Source organism: Haliotis cracherodii, unplaced genomic scaffold (genome assembly GCF_022045235.1).
Source record: "Haliotis cracherodii isolate W230 unplaced genomic scaffold, xgHalCrac1.p SCAF_3, whole genome shotgun sequence".
Taxonomy (NCBI): Eukaryota; Metazoa; Mollusca; class Gastropoda; order Lepetellida; family Haliotidae; genus Haliotis; species Haliotis cracherodii.
The window spans coordinates 25,846,404-25,867,704 of record NW_027266286.1 but is presented as its reverse complement, the minus strand read 5'-3'; the positions used below and the strand labels follow the sequence as shown (position 1 = coordinate 25,867,704).

The following is a 21,301-nucleotide window of genomic DNA, read 5'->3' as shown; positions in this document are numbered from 1 at the left end:
TCGTTGTACCGGCGGCTAAGAATACCCCCTCCCCGTTATTACATAAATGGTTAACGTGCAGAACAAGCTTAGTATATATAGCACAAGATGCTAGTGCCATAGTACATCAGACTTGCATCTGCTGTGTAGGATATTGGCCCGTATTCAAAACCTCACCTTTGTGAAAGGTCGACTGTTTGTTCTGTTGTAGATTCCCATCTGGCGCGTATTTAACGTGTCAACAGGTATCTCCCGTGTGCTTTAGCTTATCTCCTGAGTAAACGTATCAGTCGTGTGGTTAAGCAATGTATTACCTTTATCTTAAAAGATTTTCACATTAGAAACAAATCATGCATGTTGGAGAGTAGGGTAACAGATTAATAGTTTAGTTCTTCATTTGCGGGGCGGTCGGGTAGCCTAGTGGTTAAAGCGTTCGCTCGTCACGCCGAAGGCCCGGGTTCGAATCCCGACATGGGTACAATGTGTGAAGCCCATTTCTGGTGTCCCCCGCCGTGATATTGCTGGAATATTATAAAAAGCGGCTCACTCTTCATTTGCTGTATAACATTGAACTCGACAATATTCCACCTATATGACGGCGGCATGCAAATAATCGAGTCTGGACCAGATAACAGATGATTGATATTATGAGCAAAGCACCACGCCACTAGGGTAAGATCAAACCCAATCAACCAGGTCCCCAAACCTAACCTCCTCCCAGCAATGATATTGGATCAATGTTGCCCCAATGTCACGCTTAACGTTGTCCAATGTTGGCAGATGATACTGTGATGACAGATGATACTGATCCAATGAGACCCGTGAAGATCCGGGGTAGAATGGGTCTTCAGCAACCCATGCTGGCCGTTAAAGGCGACTATGCTTGTCGTAAAGGGCGACTAACGGGATCGGGTGGTCAGGCTTGCTGACATGGTTGATGCATGTCATCGATCCCAATTGCGTGGATCGATGCTCATGAAATTAATCACTGGATTGTCTAGTCCAGACACGATTATTTACAGACCTCCGTCCCATAGCTAGAATATTGCTAGAGTGTGGCGTTTAACATCGAACCAACAAACAAAACAAAAAAATGATCCAATATAATTTGCCCACAGTGCTTAATCGTTGGTTGGCAACATGACATCAGTCCAACTTTGTACCAACTTTGGGCCAATGCTTTCAAGTGGATTAATTAGGGAGGTATTCGTGGTATTTAGTCCTGGGTATACTGTGTTGACACAATGATTGATGCTGTTCATCATGCTATTGTTGATGTTGTTGTTGACCTTATTGCATTTTATTTGTTTCTTTGTTGTTTAACGCGGCGCTCAACAATATTCCAGCTATGTGACGGCGGTCTGAAAATAATCGAGTCTCGACCAGAACACCAAGTGATTGACATCATGAGCATCGATCTACGCAATTGCGATACGATGCCATGCATCAACCAAGTCAACGAGCCTGACCACCCGATCCCGTTTGTCGCCTCTTACAACAAGCAAAGGTTGCTGAAGACCTATTCTCTACCAGGATCTTCACGCATCTTATTGCATTTTAGCGTGATATTTTATTTCTACAAAGGCATCATAAAATCCAAGAGAGAGTTGTTTTCAATCATCATTTTTCCATCTCAACTCAAAAACATGCAAAGACATACCGGCACAAATAGATTCAATAAACTGAGCATTTTATTAATAAAATATGAGATACATATATGTACATCAATTACACCACCGCTGGTAATCCCTGTCAATATTTTGGGCACGGATGGCCCAGTCGTATTAGGCGCTGCGATTCGCTGTGCAGAGTTGCGTCCCTTGGGCACGCCAGAAACCTATGATTGTGGGTTCGAATCCCGGTTCGCCCCTATTATGTTTCTAGATTTGTCAGAACCATACCCGTGCTTTCACAGAAGTGGTAAACGTCTGAGACCTGCATCACTTCGGGCTTTCCTCCCAAATTAAGCTGACACGCCGCGATATAACTGGAATACTGTTAAAAGTGGCGTTAAACCCAACTCACTCATTCACCCTGTCAATATTGAATCCTATTCAGTTTTGAATGGAAGTTCAAGCACTACTGCACGAATCTTCCAGGGCTTTGTCAACCCACATATTTTTTCACAATTTCCTTTAATTAGATGAAACTAAGTTCTATGATATAAATGTACTCTATGTCGATTGATCGTTTTCGTTTTAATTCCTGGCGATGTGAATAATCATAAAATATTGTGGAACATTCTCACATTAATAAACAATTCAAATAAATTAAACTTAGGATTATTTTACGAATATCTTTTTGATGAACTATTTGATTGCACAAATTACACAAATACACTAAATTACGTTTATATCGAACACGCTTATAACGAACTTACTTTTTTATCCCGTTTGTTTGCTGTTTGCTGTATAAATGTACATGCTTTTAACGAGCTGCGGTTATATATCTATCTATCTATCTATCTATCTATCTATCTATCTATCTATAATAATTCAAATGCTTTTCATGTACTTCATTTCAATCTACAACCAATGCCATTTATGTTAAAATTACTTCTTCTTTTTACTGTTTGCAGCTATTGCATTACATCTTCATAATGTATTCACGTGCATTCAGGATAGACAATGATAAGTAATACAAGGGAGGCAACTCTGTCTATTAAAGACCTGCAGCTGAAGCACACAACAGCTGGTATTAATGATACCGGTACTCCAGTTATGCTACAGATGGTGGTTGAGTGAGAGACAGACTTTTTAGGTTTGAGAGAGTGCGAATCGAAGAGTGTTGATTTGTTTTGATTTGCGACATGGACGAAGTGGTGAAGAGGGTTATATTCCTTGCCACTTGAAATACCGCAAGAATTAACGAAGACAGCTGCACGAGTGCTGATACTTTTACAGTAAAAAAGCCATTCCGTGGTAAGGAATATCACTTCAGTAATGTTAAAACCCGAAAAGTGCGCTTTTCAAGAAATGTCCATGTCCATCTTAGCAATTAATATCGTCGTTGAGTTTTGAACACGTGGTTACAATCCGGATAGGAATCGACAGGTGACTGCGAAAGGTTATAGTTCATTAATTAGTCAATGCGATATTCTTTATTCTATTACAAGTGGCAAGGCTATAGAGAGTATTGCCAGTAAGTGAGAGTGAGTGAGTTGGCTTTGTCAACCCACATATTTTTTCACAATTTCCTTTAATTAGATGAAACTAAGTTCTATGATATAAATGTACTCTATGTCGATTGATCGTTTTCGTTTTAATTCCTGGCGATGTGAATAATCATAAAATATTGTGGAACATTCTCACATTAATAAACAATTCAAATAAATTAAACTTAGGATTATTTTACGAATATCTTTTTGATGAACTATTTGATTGCACAAATTACACAAATACACTAAATTACGTTTATATCGAACACGCTTATAACGAACTTACTTTTTTATCCCGTTTGTTTGCTGTTTGCTGTATAAATGTACATGCTTTTAACGAGCTGCGGTTATATATCTATCTATCTATCTATCTATCTATCTATCTATCTATCTATCTATCTATCTATAATAATTCAAATGCTTTTCATGTACTTCATTTCAATCTACAACCAATGCCATTTATGTTAAAATTACTTCTTCTTTTTACTGTTTGCAGCTATTGCATTACATCTTCATAATGTATTCACGTGCATTCAGGATAGACAATGATAAGTAATACAAGGGAGGCAACTCTGTCTATTAAAGACCTGCAGCTGAAGCACACAACAGCTGGTATTAATGATACCGGTACTCCAGTTATGCTACAGATGGTGGTTGAGTGAGAGACAGACTTTTTAGGTTTGAGAGAGTGCGAATCGAAGAGTGTTGATTTGTTTTGATTTGCGACATGGACGAAGTGGTGAAGAGGGTTATATTCCTTGCCACTTGAAATACCGCAAGAATTAACGAAGACAGCTGCACGAGTGCTGATACTTTTACAGTAAAAAAGCCATTCCGTGGTAAGGAATATCACTTCAGTAATGTTAAAACCCGAAAAGTGCGCTTTTCAAGAAATGTCCATGTCCATCTTAGCAATTAATATCGTCGTTGAGTTTTGAACACGTGGTTACAATCCGGATAGGAATCGACAGGTGACTGCGAAAGGTTATAGTTCATTAATTAGTCAATGCGATATTCTTTATTCTATTACAAGTGGCAAGGCTATAGAGAGTATTGCCAGTAAGTGAGAGTGAGTGAGTTGGGTTTAACACCGCTTTTAACAGTATTCCAGTCATATCACGGTGTGTCAGCTTAATGAAGTGATGCAGGTCTAAGACGTTTACCACTTCGGTGAAACCTACGAGTACGGGTATGGTGCTGACAAACCTAGAAACATAATCGGGGCGAACCGGGATTCGAACCCACAATCATAGGTTTCTGGCGTGCCCAAGGGATGCAACTCTGCACAGCGAATCGCAGCGCCTTAAACGGACTACCCGTGCCCCCTGTATTGCCAGAAAGACAAATAGGGACACGTTGCCAGACGTATATCTACACCGCTGGTTGGTCGGTGGTATTGTCAGCTTGGAGAATTGATATGGATACCATTGCATAACCTAAATGCAACCCGCTGGATGATTGGTGGTTAAAGAGTACTGTCAGTGTGACGAAGTGGTATAGGTAGTGTTGTTGGTTGCTACTGATTGAACTTTGTAGTTGTTGTTTTTTATTTCGGGAAAGGCGTTTCGAGATAAACGAAATCATTATGGTATTTTGTTGAACACAGTCCAACAAAGTGATTGGTGTTTAATATTATTTCGAGGTTAGAGCATATGTATGGGGTTATGCAATTATGCCGAGGGTTAGTCGTTTGGTAAGTATTTCGATTGATGAAGTGTGATAGTATTTTTCATACTATGGGTCATTAAATGTGTATGTCAAAGAGTCTATTAAGATGAAGTGGTATAGCTCTAGGGTTGATCATATTTTTTTAATATTAGTGTTTTTTTGTGGTGGTAGGGTTTGTACAACCTGTTGACTATTTTTATATGCAAGAGATTTTTTCGAGATATTCGTTGTGGCATAGGTTTGCCGCAGTGTGGTTTGTTTGCTTGTTTGTTGTTTAACGGCGGTCTGCAAATAATCGAGTCTTGACCAGACAATCCAGTGATTGACACCATGAGCATCGAGCCACGCAATTGGGATCGATGACATGCATCAACCAAGTCAGCGAACCTGACCACCCGATCCCGTTGGTCGCCTCTTACGACAAGCATAATCGCCTTTTACGGCAAGCATAGGTTGCTGAAGACCTATTCTACCCCGGAATCTTAGCGGGCCCACTGTGGTTTGGGGGATTCGCGAGTGTTTCAAGATAGTCGGCGTGATGCAAAAGTGAAACCAAGTCATGAGTTAGCGTTGCGTTTCAGAGTTATGCGGTGCAACCTGATCCGCACGTTATCTCAGAGGTGAAGAATATTTTTCCAGATCTGGTTCCCAGACAACGAGAGTAACTGCCATAAAAAGCGTATTATATGAGAAAGAAGCTGTAACCATGTTCCCAGAATTAGTTAAGTTCCAAGACGGAAGACAATCCTGACAGGTATGCCCACAATACGGTAAATGGCAAGCTGTATGTTTGCGTCTTGGTACTTGTATGTATTCATAACAACATGGAAGAATGCTACCAGCTTCTAGTTGGATGTTCTATCGCGTCATCTCCGCGTCGACATAACGCAGGTATTAGACGTTGTCACTTTGATGGAACACACGAGCATAGGTATGGTGCTGCCCTAGAAACTTAATCAGGACACACTAGATTCAAACCCACGATCACCCTCGAACCTAGGTTTCTGGGACGCAACTCCACACAGCGCATTGCGACGCCTAAGCCGACTCGGCCAGCCGTGTCCGGCCTAAGAGAATAACAGTATGTCACTCTGTTTTAAGGCTAAAAAGGGGAAATGTGGCTCAGATATCCGCGTGTCACGACAGGAATTTTTATTGACAATAAAACTATTTGTTTCCAATTTCCCTCATCACATGAGGGAGATATGATTGACAACTGACATAACGAGCCGAGTTAAATGTATACCAAGCTGTGCGTGTTGGTATTCTTGGCGAGAAACAAACCCAAATCCTCCCTCATCACCATATTTCCAATAAAAACATAAAAACATCCTCTCCGTCCTCGTTTTTTTTTTCAGAAAACTATGCCCCAGAGACATATATTATTTAACGCAGCCATGATTCCAACCCTATACTTAATCCTACCGGACACATGGATATACATGGACATTCACACTCATGACACACTACACAAACGTACGTATTAGTTTCTGAAAACTGCAAAGTAATAAACTGTTCCCTCATTTCCTGGATAACATCCCTTAATGTTTGTTGTTAGTTTGTTAATTTGTTAGTCTCCGTCAGCAATATTCTCGCTATATGACAGCGGCCTGAAAATCATCTAATCGACCAAACAACCCAGTGATTGATATCATGAGCAAGAATCGACGACGAGTACATGGTACGCAATCAGCCAAATCATCGATCCTGACCACCCGATCAATTAAGTCGTCTCTTACTACAAACATACATGTAGTCTATATTTACCTTAATCCCCACAAGGGGGCACGGGTGGCCCAGTCGTCTAAGGCGCCGCGATTCGATGCGCAGAGTTGCGTCCCTTGGGCACGCCAGCAACCTATGATTGTGGGTTCGAATCCCGGTTCGCCACGATTATGTTTCTAGGTTTGTCAGCACCATACCCGTGCTCCTGGGTTTTACCGAAGTGGTAAACGTCTGAGACCTGCATCACTTCAGGCTTTCCTCCCACATTAAGCTGACACGCCGCGATATAACTGGAATAGTGTTAAAAGCGGCGTTAAACCAAACTCACTCACTCACTCACTTAATCCCCATAGGACCTTAATGGTAAATGTTACATGTTTAATGCATTCGTGTTTGAAGCTGTACCTGTTGCTGAGACAAGGCATTGGGCAAATCCTGACAACTGTTTACAAAATGACCCACCATTGTTGAAATGCTGCACTCAGTTAATACAGTACATAATGGCGAGGATGTTAGTCATATCAGTCATATCACCATGTGTCAGCTTAATGTCGGAAGAAAGCCTAAAGTGAAAAAGGACGTATTTTGCCACTACGGTGAATCGAGTATAGAACTGACGGATCAAATGTCACCAATTGAAATTTATCAATATCGTCATAAGAGTTTTCAACGCAGGACCTGCAAAACTGCAATAATTCATTCTAGAATGTTGTTCAGTGTTCTACACTAATCAGAGAATTTGCGATTGAATTCTTTGAATATTTCGGCATACATATCAAAGCAATCCCTTGCCACTATACTTGTTTCCACTACGGGGGCGGTCGGGTAGCCTAGTGGTTAAAGCGTTCGCTCGTCACGCTGAAGATCCGGGTTCGATTCCCGACATGGGTACAATGTGTGAAGCCCATTTCTGGTGTCCCCCGCCGTGATATGGCTGGAATATTGCTAAAAGCGGCGGAAAACCATACTCACTCACTCACTGTTTCCACTTCGTGGGGAAGTATTGCCTATAATGCTAGGAACTTATGAAGTAAAGGGGTGAGATATACGCATCTCATAATAAGAATGTTTAAGCATGCGTGTTGTTTCCTTGAAACATAAATAAATCATAAATTGAAACGGCACTGAAACATAAAATTTCAGAGACAAATTATAAATTATTTTCACAGTTGGATCTTTTTGCGAAGTTTAATATTGTGTCGGTGATATGTTAAGACAGCTTCAATCATTAGCGCGGCCATCATATTAGAAACTGTCGTTAACAATGGTCACAAAGAACGATGAATAGCACTGAAACGCTTCTCAAATCACCCACTCCTTAAATCTCTTCACTAACGAACAGAAAGCTATAAGAAATTAATTCCAACTCTCGATGACGTATGCACAAGTTACCGCATACGTAGGCCTATAAGCCTGTGTATCTTCCACACCCTATACATTAAAAGTTTGCAGTCATTGAATTCGCAGGCCTGTTAAAATAGTGCCTCATGGTTGAATATTCCTTTTGTAGTCACGTCTTCGCTGATACATGTGTTCAGTCGATGATCGTGCGTCTCCATTGACCAGAACAGTGATGTTTTTATGTTGATGTTTGGAGTGAGTGAGTTGGATTTAATGCCGCTTTTAACAGTATTCCAGTTACATCACGGCGTGTCAGCTTAATGTGGGAGGAAAGCCCGAAGTGATGCAGGTCTCAGACGTTTACCACTTCAGTGAAATCCACGGGCACGAGTATGGTGCTGACAAACCTAGAAACATAATCGGGGTGAACCGGGATTCGAACCCACAATCATAGGTTTCTGGCGTGCCCAAGGGACGCAACTCTGCACAGCGAATTAAGTGGTAAGAGAAATAAATAAACGATGCAAGAAAATATGTCTTTTGTTTAAATTTCGTGCACCCTTGTTCACAGTAAAATGGGTGAATCCACATGCCTACTTTGTCTAACCAGGGCCCCGTTCCACCAAGCGATCTTGGCGCTGAGGTGATCGTAAGTCCCATACTTTAACATAGGCTTACGATCATCGTAGCGCTAAGATCGCTTTGAGGAACGGGGCACAGCGAAGTCACTCATCCCTGACTATCCCTGGGTTGTCTAACAGCTACTGTTTACTTGTTTTTAGAAATTAGACGAAGCGGGTTGATGAATAAATTAGATCCCTCCAAGCAGGGATCTAACTTTTAAAATTTGACAGTTAGATCCCTAAGCTCGCAGCCCGCAGGGTCTAACTGTCAAATTTTAAAAGTTTGATCCCGGCTTGGAGGGATGTAATTTATTTAAACCATGTCCAACATTTGCTTAAAAAACATTGTTTTGTTAAAGGTATTTTGGAAGATATTCAGGAACTCTATGCTCAACTGTGAGAACACTGTGGTAGTCGGCCCTGCGTGAAGCACGTGAAATGTTATTTGCCCATGTTGATATTTAGTAGATATTTGTAAGTAGATATTTAGTTAATTTCACACCCTTTCTCCCATGTCGCCGTGGCAGAAGACTACATTCGTTATCCTTCTGTGCGGACTTCACGGGTTCGAATCCCGCTGGCGACAAACGTTTTTCATGAAATTGTTCTATTATCAAATGATAGGGGATAAAGAAGTTCCATCATTGCCAACAGGTGTTTAACTGACAATTCAGTTTGTTAGACCACGGTCAAAGACAAAGGAGCCATGGTTTAAACCCTATTAGTTGCTGCGGTAGGTGCAGACAATGTTTTTCACATGTCACAATATCAGGTGACACCGGTGTTTCGTACGCGATAAGCGGTCGTGGTCGTTCATAACAATCGGAACATGTGCAAGTACTGAAAAATATATATCTACAATACAGTTGTACAAAGTCAGGGGTGACAGAGGTGTCGATCTCATCCCAAAATTCTGTTTGACCTAAGACCAAAATGTTCGGATCAGTCTGAAGTGACCGTCCTGTTCGTGAAACAGTACACAGGTCTTCTATTTTTATCACAATGCGTTAGCAGACGAGGATAACGTGTACGGGAAGAGTTACTTCCCTTAGTCTAGAGCCGTGGCATGACTTCTTCAGGTCAATGACGATATTTAATAAGTAGAGATTGTCGCAGAGCATCAATTGATCCCCGCCATATAATGCCATATGCAGAGGAAGGAAGTGTAAGCAATGGGAAGACAGGATTGGTGTAAAGTTCAAATTGGTTGTTGTAGATGTAGTTATCATTGGGAAAAAACAGTGTTTTTAAATGGTCAGCACATGAAAAACCAAGGGAAAAAAACACATAACTTGGCCTGTCAGGCAGAACTTCATATATACACACTATTAGTACACATTATATAAAAAATAATTGATTACAAGTCCTACATAAATAACACAAATAATGTAATGAATCCACTGTCAATAAACTTCAGTCCACATGTTAGAAATGTTCACGCATTCATTCAGGGAGTCCTGTTTATCCAAAGCAAATTAGGAACATACCCGGTTGGTCAGGTCATCTGCAAATATTGAGAATTATCTTACATTTTGTAAAAACAAAGTTCATAGGTCACAATTCTCCAAACTTCATTTAAGTAATCACAAACTAAAAATTGAAACTGGGGGATATATACAAAAACACCATGATTTTACGCCGCTTTTACCAATATTCCAGCAATATCACGGCGGGGGACACCACTACCCCATTGGAACAACGTCTCTGTGGAAACATGTGTTGTCTTAGAAGATGAGCAACATTATGTACTGTCTTGTATAAGGTCTAGATACAACCAAGAAAGAAAATCACAAATAATCCTCAGTCATGATCCAGAATTAGGTACACTCTGTTAAAAGGAACCATTCTTAATAATTTTAACAACAGTTATCCAGAAGCAATTTCGAAGATATGTTATCATATCTACAATTATAAACCAATTCCTTGTATGTACAACATTACCATCGTTTTGCTCAATTCTCACATTGTTTCCATATCATTATAATACACTTTTTTTAAATAAAATTGTTATAATGTACCTCCTTTGAATTTTCAATTTACCTGTGTGTGTTTGCACTTATTGTGAATATATTTGTAGTTTGTGATAGTGTAATATTATGTTGTTTGTTTGTTGTTTGTTAGTTTGTTTGTTGTTCAACGCGGCACTCAGCAGTATTCCAGCTATATAGAGAATCTCACCCGAGTGTCTTTTCATAGTGGGGATAAAAGTGGGGAAACTCCGAGGCTTGCCGATGTTTTTTTCCACTTTTATCAACGAGTGTTGATATATTTGATATCAAAAGACACGAGGGTGAGATTTTATTTATCATCCAACATCATTCTTCTAACTTTTTTCAGTTTGTAGAAAGTAATAAGCAGCGTCTTAAGTGTGAAAAGTACAGCTAACAGCTTCAGTAGCAGAGCCATTAGAATCTCACCCGAGTGTCTTTTCATAGTGGGGATAAAAGTGGGGAAACTCCGAGGCTTGCCGATGTTTTTTCCACTTTTATCAACGAGTGTTGATATATTTGATATCAAAAGACACGAGGGTGAGATTTTATTTATCATCCAACATCATTCTTCTAACTTTTTTCAGTTTGTAGAAAGTAATAAGCAGCGTCCTAAGTGTGAAAAGTACAGCTAACAGCTTCAGTAGCAGAGCCATTAGTGATGTCATTTGATTGTGACGTCATGGTAACAATGACGTAACAATGGTCTGCAAAGCATTGTGATGCAATTTCATTGCAGCGATATCTACAGTATAGATATCGCTTGATCTCACCCAAGTGATATCTCCTGTGGGAGCTAGTTTTTGGATGATAAATAGAGAATCTCACCCAAGTGTCTTTTGATATCAAATATATCAACACGAGTTGATAAAAGTGGAAAAATTCCGGTTGTACAACTATTGCCGCAGTGTGGTTTGTTTGTTTTTGAACGCCGCACTCAGCAATATTCCAGCTATACGACGGCGGTCTGTAAATAATCGAGTCTGGACCAGACAACCCAGTGATTGACACCATGAGCATCGAGACATGACATGCATCAACCAAGTCAGCGCCTATCAACCCAATCCTGTTAGTCGCCTCTTACAACAAACACAGTCGCCTTCTACGGCAAGCATGGGTTGCTGAAGACTTATTCTAACACGGATTTTCACGGGTCACCACGGCTTAATCAAATGTATGCATTGTCAGGCATTATTATGGGTAACACTTTTCAACAGGTGACAATGTCACGAAACACCGGTTTCACTATCACTATTCCCGGTGTACGACCACATGACCGTGTCATCAGCGGGGAGCGGATGTTTTGACGGAGACTTACACTCAGTGTATTTCCACTTTACAATGTTTTATAAATAAGCGATCACAATCAAAATTCCAACAGATGATCGACAATGAGAAAATCTCCATCTCATCAGGTACGTTAAACATGCTTACTTGAGCGACGAATGACATGTATCGTACACTACTTGAAGTCGGTAGTTGCCGGAATATGCACCGACCTATTTTGGAATCGTAATGAGAGAAAAACGGTTTTTCTCAAACAAGTTGTAGTTTCTAGCTGTCTTTTTCAAATGGATAAATTTAAAGGACTTGAACAGGTATGTTTTTCGATTGTACTGTGCGCAATTAATTAAGTTCCAGATATATATTATTAAAACAATTGAGATGGACACGTGAAGATCCGGGGTAGAATAGGTCTTCAGCAACCCATGCTTGCCGTAAAGGCTTCTATGCTTGTCGTAAGAGGCGACTAACGGGATCGGGTGGTCAGGCTCGCTGACTTGGTTGATACAAGTTATCGATCCTAATATCGTGGAACGATGCTCATGATATCAATCACTGGATTGTCTGGTCCAGATTCCATTATTTACAGACCGCCGTCATAAAGCTGGAATAATGCTGAATGCGGCGTAAAACAACAAACCAACCAATCTAAAGGGGAGCCCAAAAGGATAAAAGGGGAGCTCAAAAGGATAAAGAAATAATTAGGAGATAACGCGTTCAGTTTTTAATTAAGACTAGAGCTAGGATAAATTCGTTATTTCAAAACACAGAATGTTTATCTCCATTCTACCATGACAACTGTATTAACCATTTTAGTTGAGACTCTTTCACAGCTTCGGTGTCAGTACGTGATGAGGCCTCGCATTCCTATCTCAAGTGGTTTCGTCCGCCAAACGAAAATAGTGCATTACCGTAAAATATGTATAGTTGCCCACTGAAAATCAGAGACCTGTATAATGTGATTATATATCTCTGATTGATTTTGATTAACCTATCAGAATCGAGTATATACTCAACACATTGTAGAATGGGTAATGAAATGTGTACACTCACATGTGTGTCATACTGATTTTACGAAACTCGTGTAAGAATTCATGTATCACCCTCGCTCGGTTATGACACACATGTTCGTACAATAATCTCTCTTTATATGAATACAGTAAACTACGGTTATAACGAACTCAAAGGGACTACTATTTTTAGTTCGTTATAACCGTAATTCGTTATAAGCATATATACAGCATAACTACAGCAAATAGTCGGGACTAAAAAGTTAGTTCGTTATATCCGTCAGTTCGTTATAAGCGTGTTCGTTATAACCGTAGTTTACTGTATTTCAGTTACATACGTTTGTTTAATGCCACTTAGCAATATTCAAGCTGAATATATATACTAGTAATCGAATCTGGACCAGACAATCCAGTGACTGATGTTATGAGCAAAGAACCACGTGGTAGGGGTACAATTAAACACCATCAACCAAGTCGCCGAGCTTGGCCAACCGATATCCATTAAGTTGCTTCTTACGACTGGCATAGACTGTTGCATCTTCCGTAGTTTACTGTATCAGATTTCTGAAGATCAAGTTAAAACGACTGTATCAAAACTCCTAACATGATATAGTCTTTCGGTATACAGTGTGTTTCGATGTGTCATTTTAGGTGAGGGTTTTCAAGCTATCAATCATTATTACTAAACATCTGCGTTTAACCAGTCACACATGCTTGGTAAGGTAGTTGACATACATCACTGTTTGGTCCAATTTGTGGTTTCATTTTGTTGATAAAGGATCTCAGATGCCCGGAGGAAAATGCATCTGCCCTGTCTCGGTTCTTCTTCCTCTGGGTTGGAAGGTAGGTTTTAGTGTGTTTTCTTGTTTGTTAGTTTAATGACCCACATTGTTAAAAAATGTGTTTAGAAAGTAAACACATACAAGGCATATTTAGATCTAAACATGTTTAGAAATGTGTTTGAATCCTAAACGTAATACCCATTTGGTGTGTATTTAAACACGTAGGCCTTAACACATGAAATGAGCTATCGCCTCACAGCCTAAACAACACCGTTATCTAAACATGTTTAGAATTTAAACATATTGAAATAAAATTCACATTGATAGGCAATAAGTTAAATATTGATATGATGTTTAATATACATTAAAATTAGGTTTGCAAATCGGAATCACAGGCACTTGCATGACACATGTGTCACCAGGACTTCCAACGAACTTGGTACAATATTATCATAAAAATGTACAAATTTATCAAGCTATGCTAATGATGACTAGGAGAATTGAGATTTGTGACGTCAGCAGTCTCCGTAGCACACGTGATAGCGTGAATGACTACAAATCACCAGGATGCAGGTCATCCCGCCCAGGTTATAAAGTTGTGTTCGTAAATTGTTGTATGACAAATAGTATTTCTCTCATACAGGAAACTGAAGCTGACGATGGAAGTTATCTAATTACTATGATAGACCTTCAGTGTCCCCATTAAAGGCTAAAAAAACACAGAAAGCGCGGGTTTTTTTAAATTACCCACAACGAATTTAAAGGGGGGTGTAGGACATTCAGACTCTAAACGTGTTTAGCTGTTAAACACCACACTCAGCATGTTTAAATCTAAACCTATCAAAATAATGGGACAAGGAACGTGTTAAGATTTGTGTTTAGGATCTAAACACATTTATCACAGTGCACCCAATAATATTCCAGGTAAATGATGGTGGTTTAAGAAAATGTGAAACAGATAAACAAGTTTTAACACTATGAGCATCGACCCACCCAATTTATCATGAAGTAACAACCTCCACCTCCAGAATGTATTGTTTACTTATGTAACTGTACCTTCCTCCACAAATAAATACTAGAAAAAACCCTTCCCTCATATTTTAACCAAAGCAGTAAAATCAAAACACGCGTGTTCTCAATAGATATGTAGGTCTTGAAGCTGTAACAGAAACTATTCGAATAGACTGACAACTAGGGTGTCTTATGTAGATACGCTTGTGTTATATTTCCTACATAGCTTGATTAAAAAGGCCAACGAAAAGCCCCTGGCGGAACATGACGTATGGGATCTGAACGTCAGGGACAAGACGCATACTGTGTCCCCAGTCTTTGACAGTGCTTGGAAGAGGAACTCCCCCAGCAACTACATCAGGTAAAGCCAACGTCCTCCTGTCAACTTGAGATCATGATTATTGACGGGCTCTAAATATCATTTTAAAATCTGATTCTGACGTATTTGAGCGAGTCTATGTGGCGTTAAACGACAAATGAAACAAACGAAACGATCATCGTCCGCAGCCTGGTGGAAGGTCTTTTTAGAATCACAAAAGGATCTTCATTTCATACTACGTTTTATCTGTTCTTTTTGTTATGCAACAATTTTGTTTGTACTTTCATTCAACGAGTCTGTAAGACACTTACTTATTAAGTAAGGTGAGAAAATACATGATTGCGATTTTGTTACGAATATAAATTTTCCAAGATACTTTTAGTCAATTTCCGAGAATGAAAAATTCATAATATTCGTAGAAGGTATTTAAGTGTCCTAGTGTCCTAAAGCTATCGGCGCTTCATAGCCGTTCTACATACACTGTGGCTGCTATTTATGTTAAACCTACAAAAATAACAACATTGCATATATTGTTGAATGTGTGAAACGACCCTTGATCTTGACATTGTGAATAATTATTATAACAATTATCAATCGGTTACCAGCATTTTATTACGATCATCCTGTTTGGGTGATAAACATCAGCTGCCCACAGCCTTAGTCCACACCATAAATGACCGTCAAGGATTTACCCCCCGAAGGTATTTTCAGTGTTGAATCAATTGAAGGAACAGACAGAAAAATGATTTAATGTATTAAAACATCCGAGACAGAAGCAGCAGACTGGGCGTTGGCCTGATCGTCATGATCGTTGAAATTGCGCAATGCGTCAAACACCGGGTACCCGTTTTAACCCCAGCAAGGGGAATCCCCTGAGTGGCGGATTTTCGTTTGGGAACGATTTTGCTTGTCTTTTTACCGTCTGTTTTACGCTTTTTCACTTTTTTAAATCTATTTTTGGTCAAGTATTTGTGAATAAGTATGCTCTCAACTATTAAAATCTTCAAACTATCAAAGTTGCTCTTTAAGGCAGCCACTGTTCAAGTGTTAAATAATATGTTCACAACCCGTGAAAATTCCGGGGTAGAATAGGTCTTCAGCAACCCATACTTGCCGTAAAAGGCGACTATGCTTGTCGTAGAAGGCGACTAAGGGGATCGGGTGTTTGCTACATGTCATCGATCCCAATTGCGTGGATCGATGCTCATGATGTCAATCACTGGATTGTCTGGTCCAGACTCGATTATTTTACAGACCGCCGTCATATAGCTGGAAAATTGCTGAGTGCGGCGTTAAACAACAAACACACAAAACAAACAAATAATATGTTCATAAATGTACTTCAGAAGTGACTCCAATCACGATGTCAAGTCGACCAAATCTACTCGCACTCCGTCGGATGCCAGTGTTCGACAAAGAAATATCACAGGGATACCACACAGTGAAGGCGATGCCAACAAGGGTACACATACCATTAATTCAAGTCGATTTCAGCCGCCTCCTCTCAACACAAAGCCATCGCAGAGCCATGGAGAAGAAGGACATGGTGGTGCCAGAAGGCCTTCTCTTCTTGCTGCCATCTTGAAGTCATTCTCGCAAGAACTTCTCCTGTCAGTTGGGTTGAAACTGATGAAGTTTGTTTCCTTGTGGATATCAAGTCCTTTCTTACTTGGGTAGGAAATGTCTCAATCATATGACTCAAACACCTACATTTATTGCAGTGGTGTCAAACTTAAGGTAGTGTGGTGCAGTTGATGTTAAATACATGAAATTTGAAGACAGGAAATCTGGACTATTCACTGTGCATGGGTTGTCTTCCTGATAAGAAGCTTATCCCTAGAACACTGCTGCATAAGGCATGGCATTCGGAGTATCACAGACATTATACTAGTATATTGCGTTTGACTGATACTGACATTTTATCAATTTGAAATAGCATTGCGTGGTAAGGAATGGATGCATGGAAATTCTCAGACGTGAGGTGACGTGGAGTTTAACGTCGCGTTCAAGATTAGTGCACTTATATAGCAACGTGTGTGGGTGTGGGTGTCTGTGTGTGTGTGTGTGTGGCTGCTTGTACTAAAGTACTCACGGAAATGGAAAAAAACTGTTTTTTCGACCTCAGATCTTTAATAAATGCAGTTAATATACAAAATATGTAAATATTCAAACAACTAAATTAGTACTAATTGGGCCGTGGCACAAATACAGCGTATCAAATGTTTTTATGCCTTTTTACACGTAAAAGTGTGTAAAAATGTGAATAAAACAGACTATTGTGAAACAGGGCATAACCAGATGTGAGTAGATCAAGGTGACCTATAACACCTTGACGACAGGTGAGAACAGGTGCATAATGCCTATAGTCTGTTTCTGCTATGTCAATTTGGACTTAGTTTTATTTTTGAATGTTGAAAGTGCCGACAAATTACCTCCTGTAAAATACATTTTGTATTGTTCACAGAGATCAAACTAGCAAATCCGGACTAGTACTTTTCGAGTTGTTTTGTTATTTCGTGTTTACAGCTACATAACACTTTGTGTCGATTTTTAAATTGAGAAAAACAGGGTTTTTTCATTTCCGTTAGTACTTTAGTCCGGACTGATGCCGATTTTATAGTCCTAGCCCAATGAGATACCATGAATACCCAACTCAGACACAGTATACTGATTCCGAGCCGACCAGTCCTTGTTTTACCCAAAGGTTAGGACAGGTTTGAATGTTCTTTAATGCAACGCAAACACTTCGTGTTATTTGTGTATCCAATGACGGTTTATGCTTTGATTCTGTTATGTGTTTTTGTCTTATGGGTTCTTCTGTTTTGAGAAATAACATATTTCCCTATCCATTATATCCAGACTCCTGATAGACGTCACAGCTGACACGCACACTAGCGTCTGGCAGGGCGTGGCCTTGTCCGTCACCATGGTTACAGTCATGATGATAGGGAGTATAATTGATGAACAGTCGTCATATTTGAGACAGAGGAACAACATGCATATAGAATCAGCTTTAAAAAATGCAATTTTCAGAAAGGTACGTTACATTCTTGCCTCTCGTTTTCATACAAAATTATCAAAAGAGAGCATTACCGGTTTTAACTATGGTGTTTTAACCGGGTATTGAAATGATGCGGACATTATTTAAGTTGAGGCCCCGTGAAGATCCGGGGTAGAATAGGTCTTCAGCAACCCATGCTTGTCGTAAAAGGCGACTATGCTTGTCGTAAAAGGTGACTAACGGGATCGGATGGTCAGGCTCGCTGACTTGGTAGATGCATGTCATCGATCCCAATTGCGTGGATCGATGCTCATAATACCAATCAGTGGATTGTCTGGTCCAGACTCGATTATTTTCATACCGCCGTCATATAGCTGGAATATTGCTGAGTGCGGCGTAAAACAACGAACCAAAGCAAAACCAAAATATTTAAGTTGAGAAATATTCCTGATGAGTGAGTGAGTGAGTGAGTTGGGTTTTAACTCCGCTTTTAACATTATTCCAGTTATATCACGGCGTGTCAGCTTAATGTGGGAGGAAAGCCCGAAGTGATGCAGGTCTTAGACGTTTACCACTTCGGTGAAACCAACGAGCACGGGTATGGTGCTGACAAACCTAGAAACATAATTGGGTCGAACCGGGATTCGAACCCACAATCATAGGTTTCTGGCGTGCCCAAGGGACGCAACTCTGCACAGCGAATCGCGGCGCCTTAGACGACTGGGCCACCCGTGCCCCCCATTCCTGATGATCATACTGTACGTTGCTGATACCGAGATCCCCTGTCGTTGATAAGCCCCGACACTGATAATTGATATGTCGGCTTCATATCCGTTCTCGTAGCTTTCATGTCCAGCATTTGCAGGATTAATTCCAGGTTAAAATTTCTCCAGCGGCTTCATCTTCCCGAGGCAAGGGCGTTAAATGACTATAAAAGTCCAGATTCCACCCTTGCGTTATTTGGCTGGACTAGTGAGTCGATGCATAGTCCAATCAAAACACTAGATTTCACGTGTATTTTAACATGCCGATTTCGGTCGACTGCATGATTTGCAAAGCAGGTGTAACGTCATCTCGGCGTCGACAGATATTTTGCAAATCTTTTCGTGATTTTAATCAAGAGGCTCAAGTGCACTTCGCGAGGTAAGACCAGTTTTATTACAATATAGATCTTGATTAAGAATCAGATCGTCTTGAATTGTCCCCGCCATTTTGTTTGGAGCAAATGCAAGTGCTATGAGAGGTGGAATCTTGTCAATGGGAGGGGCATAGAAGGATATAACTCGTAATAGCCACGGGTGGCGCGACGATCGAGTTTGGAAATTCCAGCCTAGTTCGGCAAGGGTGGAAACTGGTCTTTTTTAGTCAGTTAACTCCCTTGCCTCGGGAAGATGCAACAGTCTATGCCAGTCGTAAGAGGCAACTTAATGGATATCGGTTGGCCAAGCTCGGCGACTTGGTTGATGGTGTGTAATTGTACCCCTACCGCGTGGTTCTTTGCTCATAACATCAGTCACTGGATTGTCTGGTCCAGATTAGATTACTAGTATATATATTCAGCTTGAATATTGCTAAGTGGCATTAAACAAACGTATGTAACTGAAATACAGTAAACTACGGTTATAACGAACACGCTTATAACGAACTGACGGATATAACGAACTAACTTTTTAGTCCCGACTATTTGCTGTAGTTATACTGTATATATGCTTATAACGAACTACGGTTATAACGAACTGAAAATAGTAGTCCCTTTGAGTTCGTTATAACCGTAGTTTACTGTACTGTACAATGCAACGTTATGACTTAACTGACTCCTATTCTGTTGTCCTTCCACAGGCAATAAACCTCCACACAAGTGCCAGAAAACTCTACTCTATGGGCCACATGACAAACTTGGTGTCAGGTGATGTTTCGACTATTGCTGCCAAATTCTCAAACATGATCTTCATATTGTTCACACCTATCCACATCGTTGTCATCTTCCTGCAACTGTTTTCCCTCCTGGGTCCTGCGGCGGGGCTCGGTTTCCTCGTCGTCCTCATCCTTGTGCCCATCAACATGCATATATCGGACAAAATCACCGACCTTTTTGCAAAGAACGCTAAACACAAAGATGAGAAAATGAAACTTCTCAACGAGGTCTTGACAGGGATGAAGGTAATGTTTGATCTGAGTGTATTTACCTGTTTGTAAAGTTGTCAACATTGTGTTAAGACATATAGGAACATATTTGTTCACAAATTTATTTGAGGAACACTTCAAGGTGACTTTACAGCGCTTTCTTTGTTTATGGTATAGTGTTACGCAAAAACTATTCATTGTTTTAGTTAAACTTTAACTGTTGGAATTTGAAGGTATATGCTTACTAATATAGAAATATTTCAAATTTTGTTCTTTGAAATATGTTTAAGTTAATTTATGTTTACATAAAGTAGTTTACGTTAATTATATATTTAATATGGAAATATAGAGACCACGCTTGTGTTCCTATCATCATTTCCAAATTAGGCTTAACGCGAACCATCTTGCATGATATAAAACTTCTACACTAAGATTCGAACCTGTAGCGGATGTTTTCGCAAAGAAAGCTGAAGTTACGCTTTGGAAGACTTTAGAGTAACCTATATAGCGTGCTGGTAGCGTGACGATGATGACAATGAAACCCTTTCCACTGCTATTCAACTCGTCTCTCATTCATGACGACATCATTCTTAACCTGCAGGTGCTGAAACTTAATGCATGGGAGCCATGTTTCGGGGCCAAGTTGTCGGCCTGTCGGGAGAGGGAGATGGACGTCCTGACACGCATGACGTATTACAGGGCCCTGCATATCTTCAGCTGGAACACAGTGCCCTATCTGGTGTGTGGAGGATACTAACTAATCAGGAGTACCACAGAAATATATGTCAACTGTGCACCGATTCACACAAACTCAAAAGAGAGCACAATTTGCAAAATAACATTTTAAAGCTGATTACCTAAAGCCCAAAGTCCCACGCCCTACGTTTGATGCCTCTGAAAATTCAGAAGGCTCTAAATGTTAGGTGCACATATATTTTTACAAAAACCTTCCATTTTTAGTTAATGATTCGTTTAAGGTGTCCCCCTGATAGATCGGTGTTATACATTGCAAGTATTCTTTGTTAGTGTTCAACTTACCTGAGTTCTGTGGTAGAGCGTCCGCCCGGAGAGCGGAAGGTCCAGGGTTCGATCCCGGGCCACGTCATACAAAAAGACGTTAAAAGATTGTACTTGTTGTTACCCTGTCTGGCGCTCGGCATTAAGGGGCTAAAACAAGGACTGGTCGGCTCGGAGTCAGTATACTGTGTCTGAGTGGGGTATTCATGTTAAACTGCGGCATGGTATCTCAGTGAGCTAGCACTATAAATTGGCATCAGTCCGGACTAGTA

The 21,301-nt window shown here is 40.2% G+C and overlaps 1 protein-coding gene across 1 annotated transcript in view; it reads left to right on the top strand.

The window, feature by feature from the left end:
• Nucleotides 1–11,751: 11,751 nt before the first annotated feature.
• Nucleotides 11,752–21,301, top strand: part of LOC139474001 (multidrug resistance-associated protein 1-like) — a 28,650-nt gene continuing 19,100 nt past the window's right edge. The window contains exons 1-7 of the mRNA XM_071256861.1: nt 11,752–11,896; nt 13,554–13,618; nt 14,795–14,929; nt 16,234–16,560; nt 17,747–17,924; nt 19,728–20,048; nt 20,614–20,751. Of these exons, the coding sequence (XP_071112962.1) occupies nt 11,873–11,896; nt 13,554–13,618; nt 14,795–14,929; nt 16,234–16,560; nt 17,747–17,924; nt 19,728–20,048; nt 20,614–20,751 (1,188 nt within the window). The 5' untranslated portion in view covers nt 11,752–11,872. The remainder of the gene's footprint in view (nt 11,897–13,553; nt 13,619–14,794; nt 14,930–16,233; nt 16,561–17,746; nt 17,925–19,727; nt 20,049–20,613; nt 20,752–21,301) is intronic.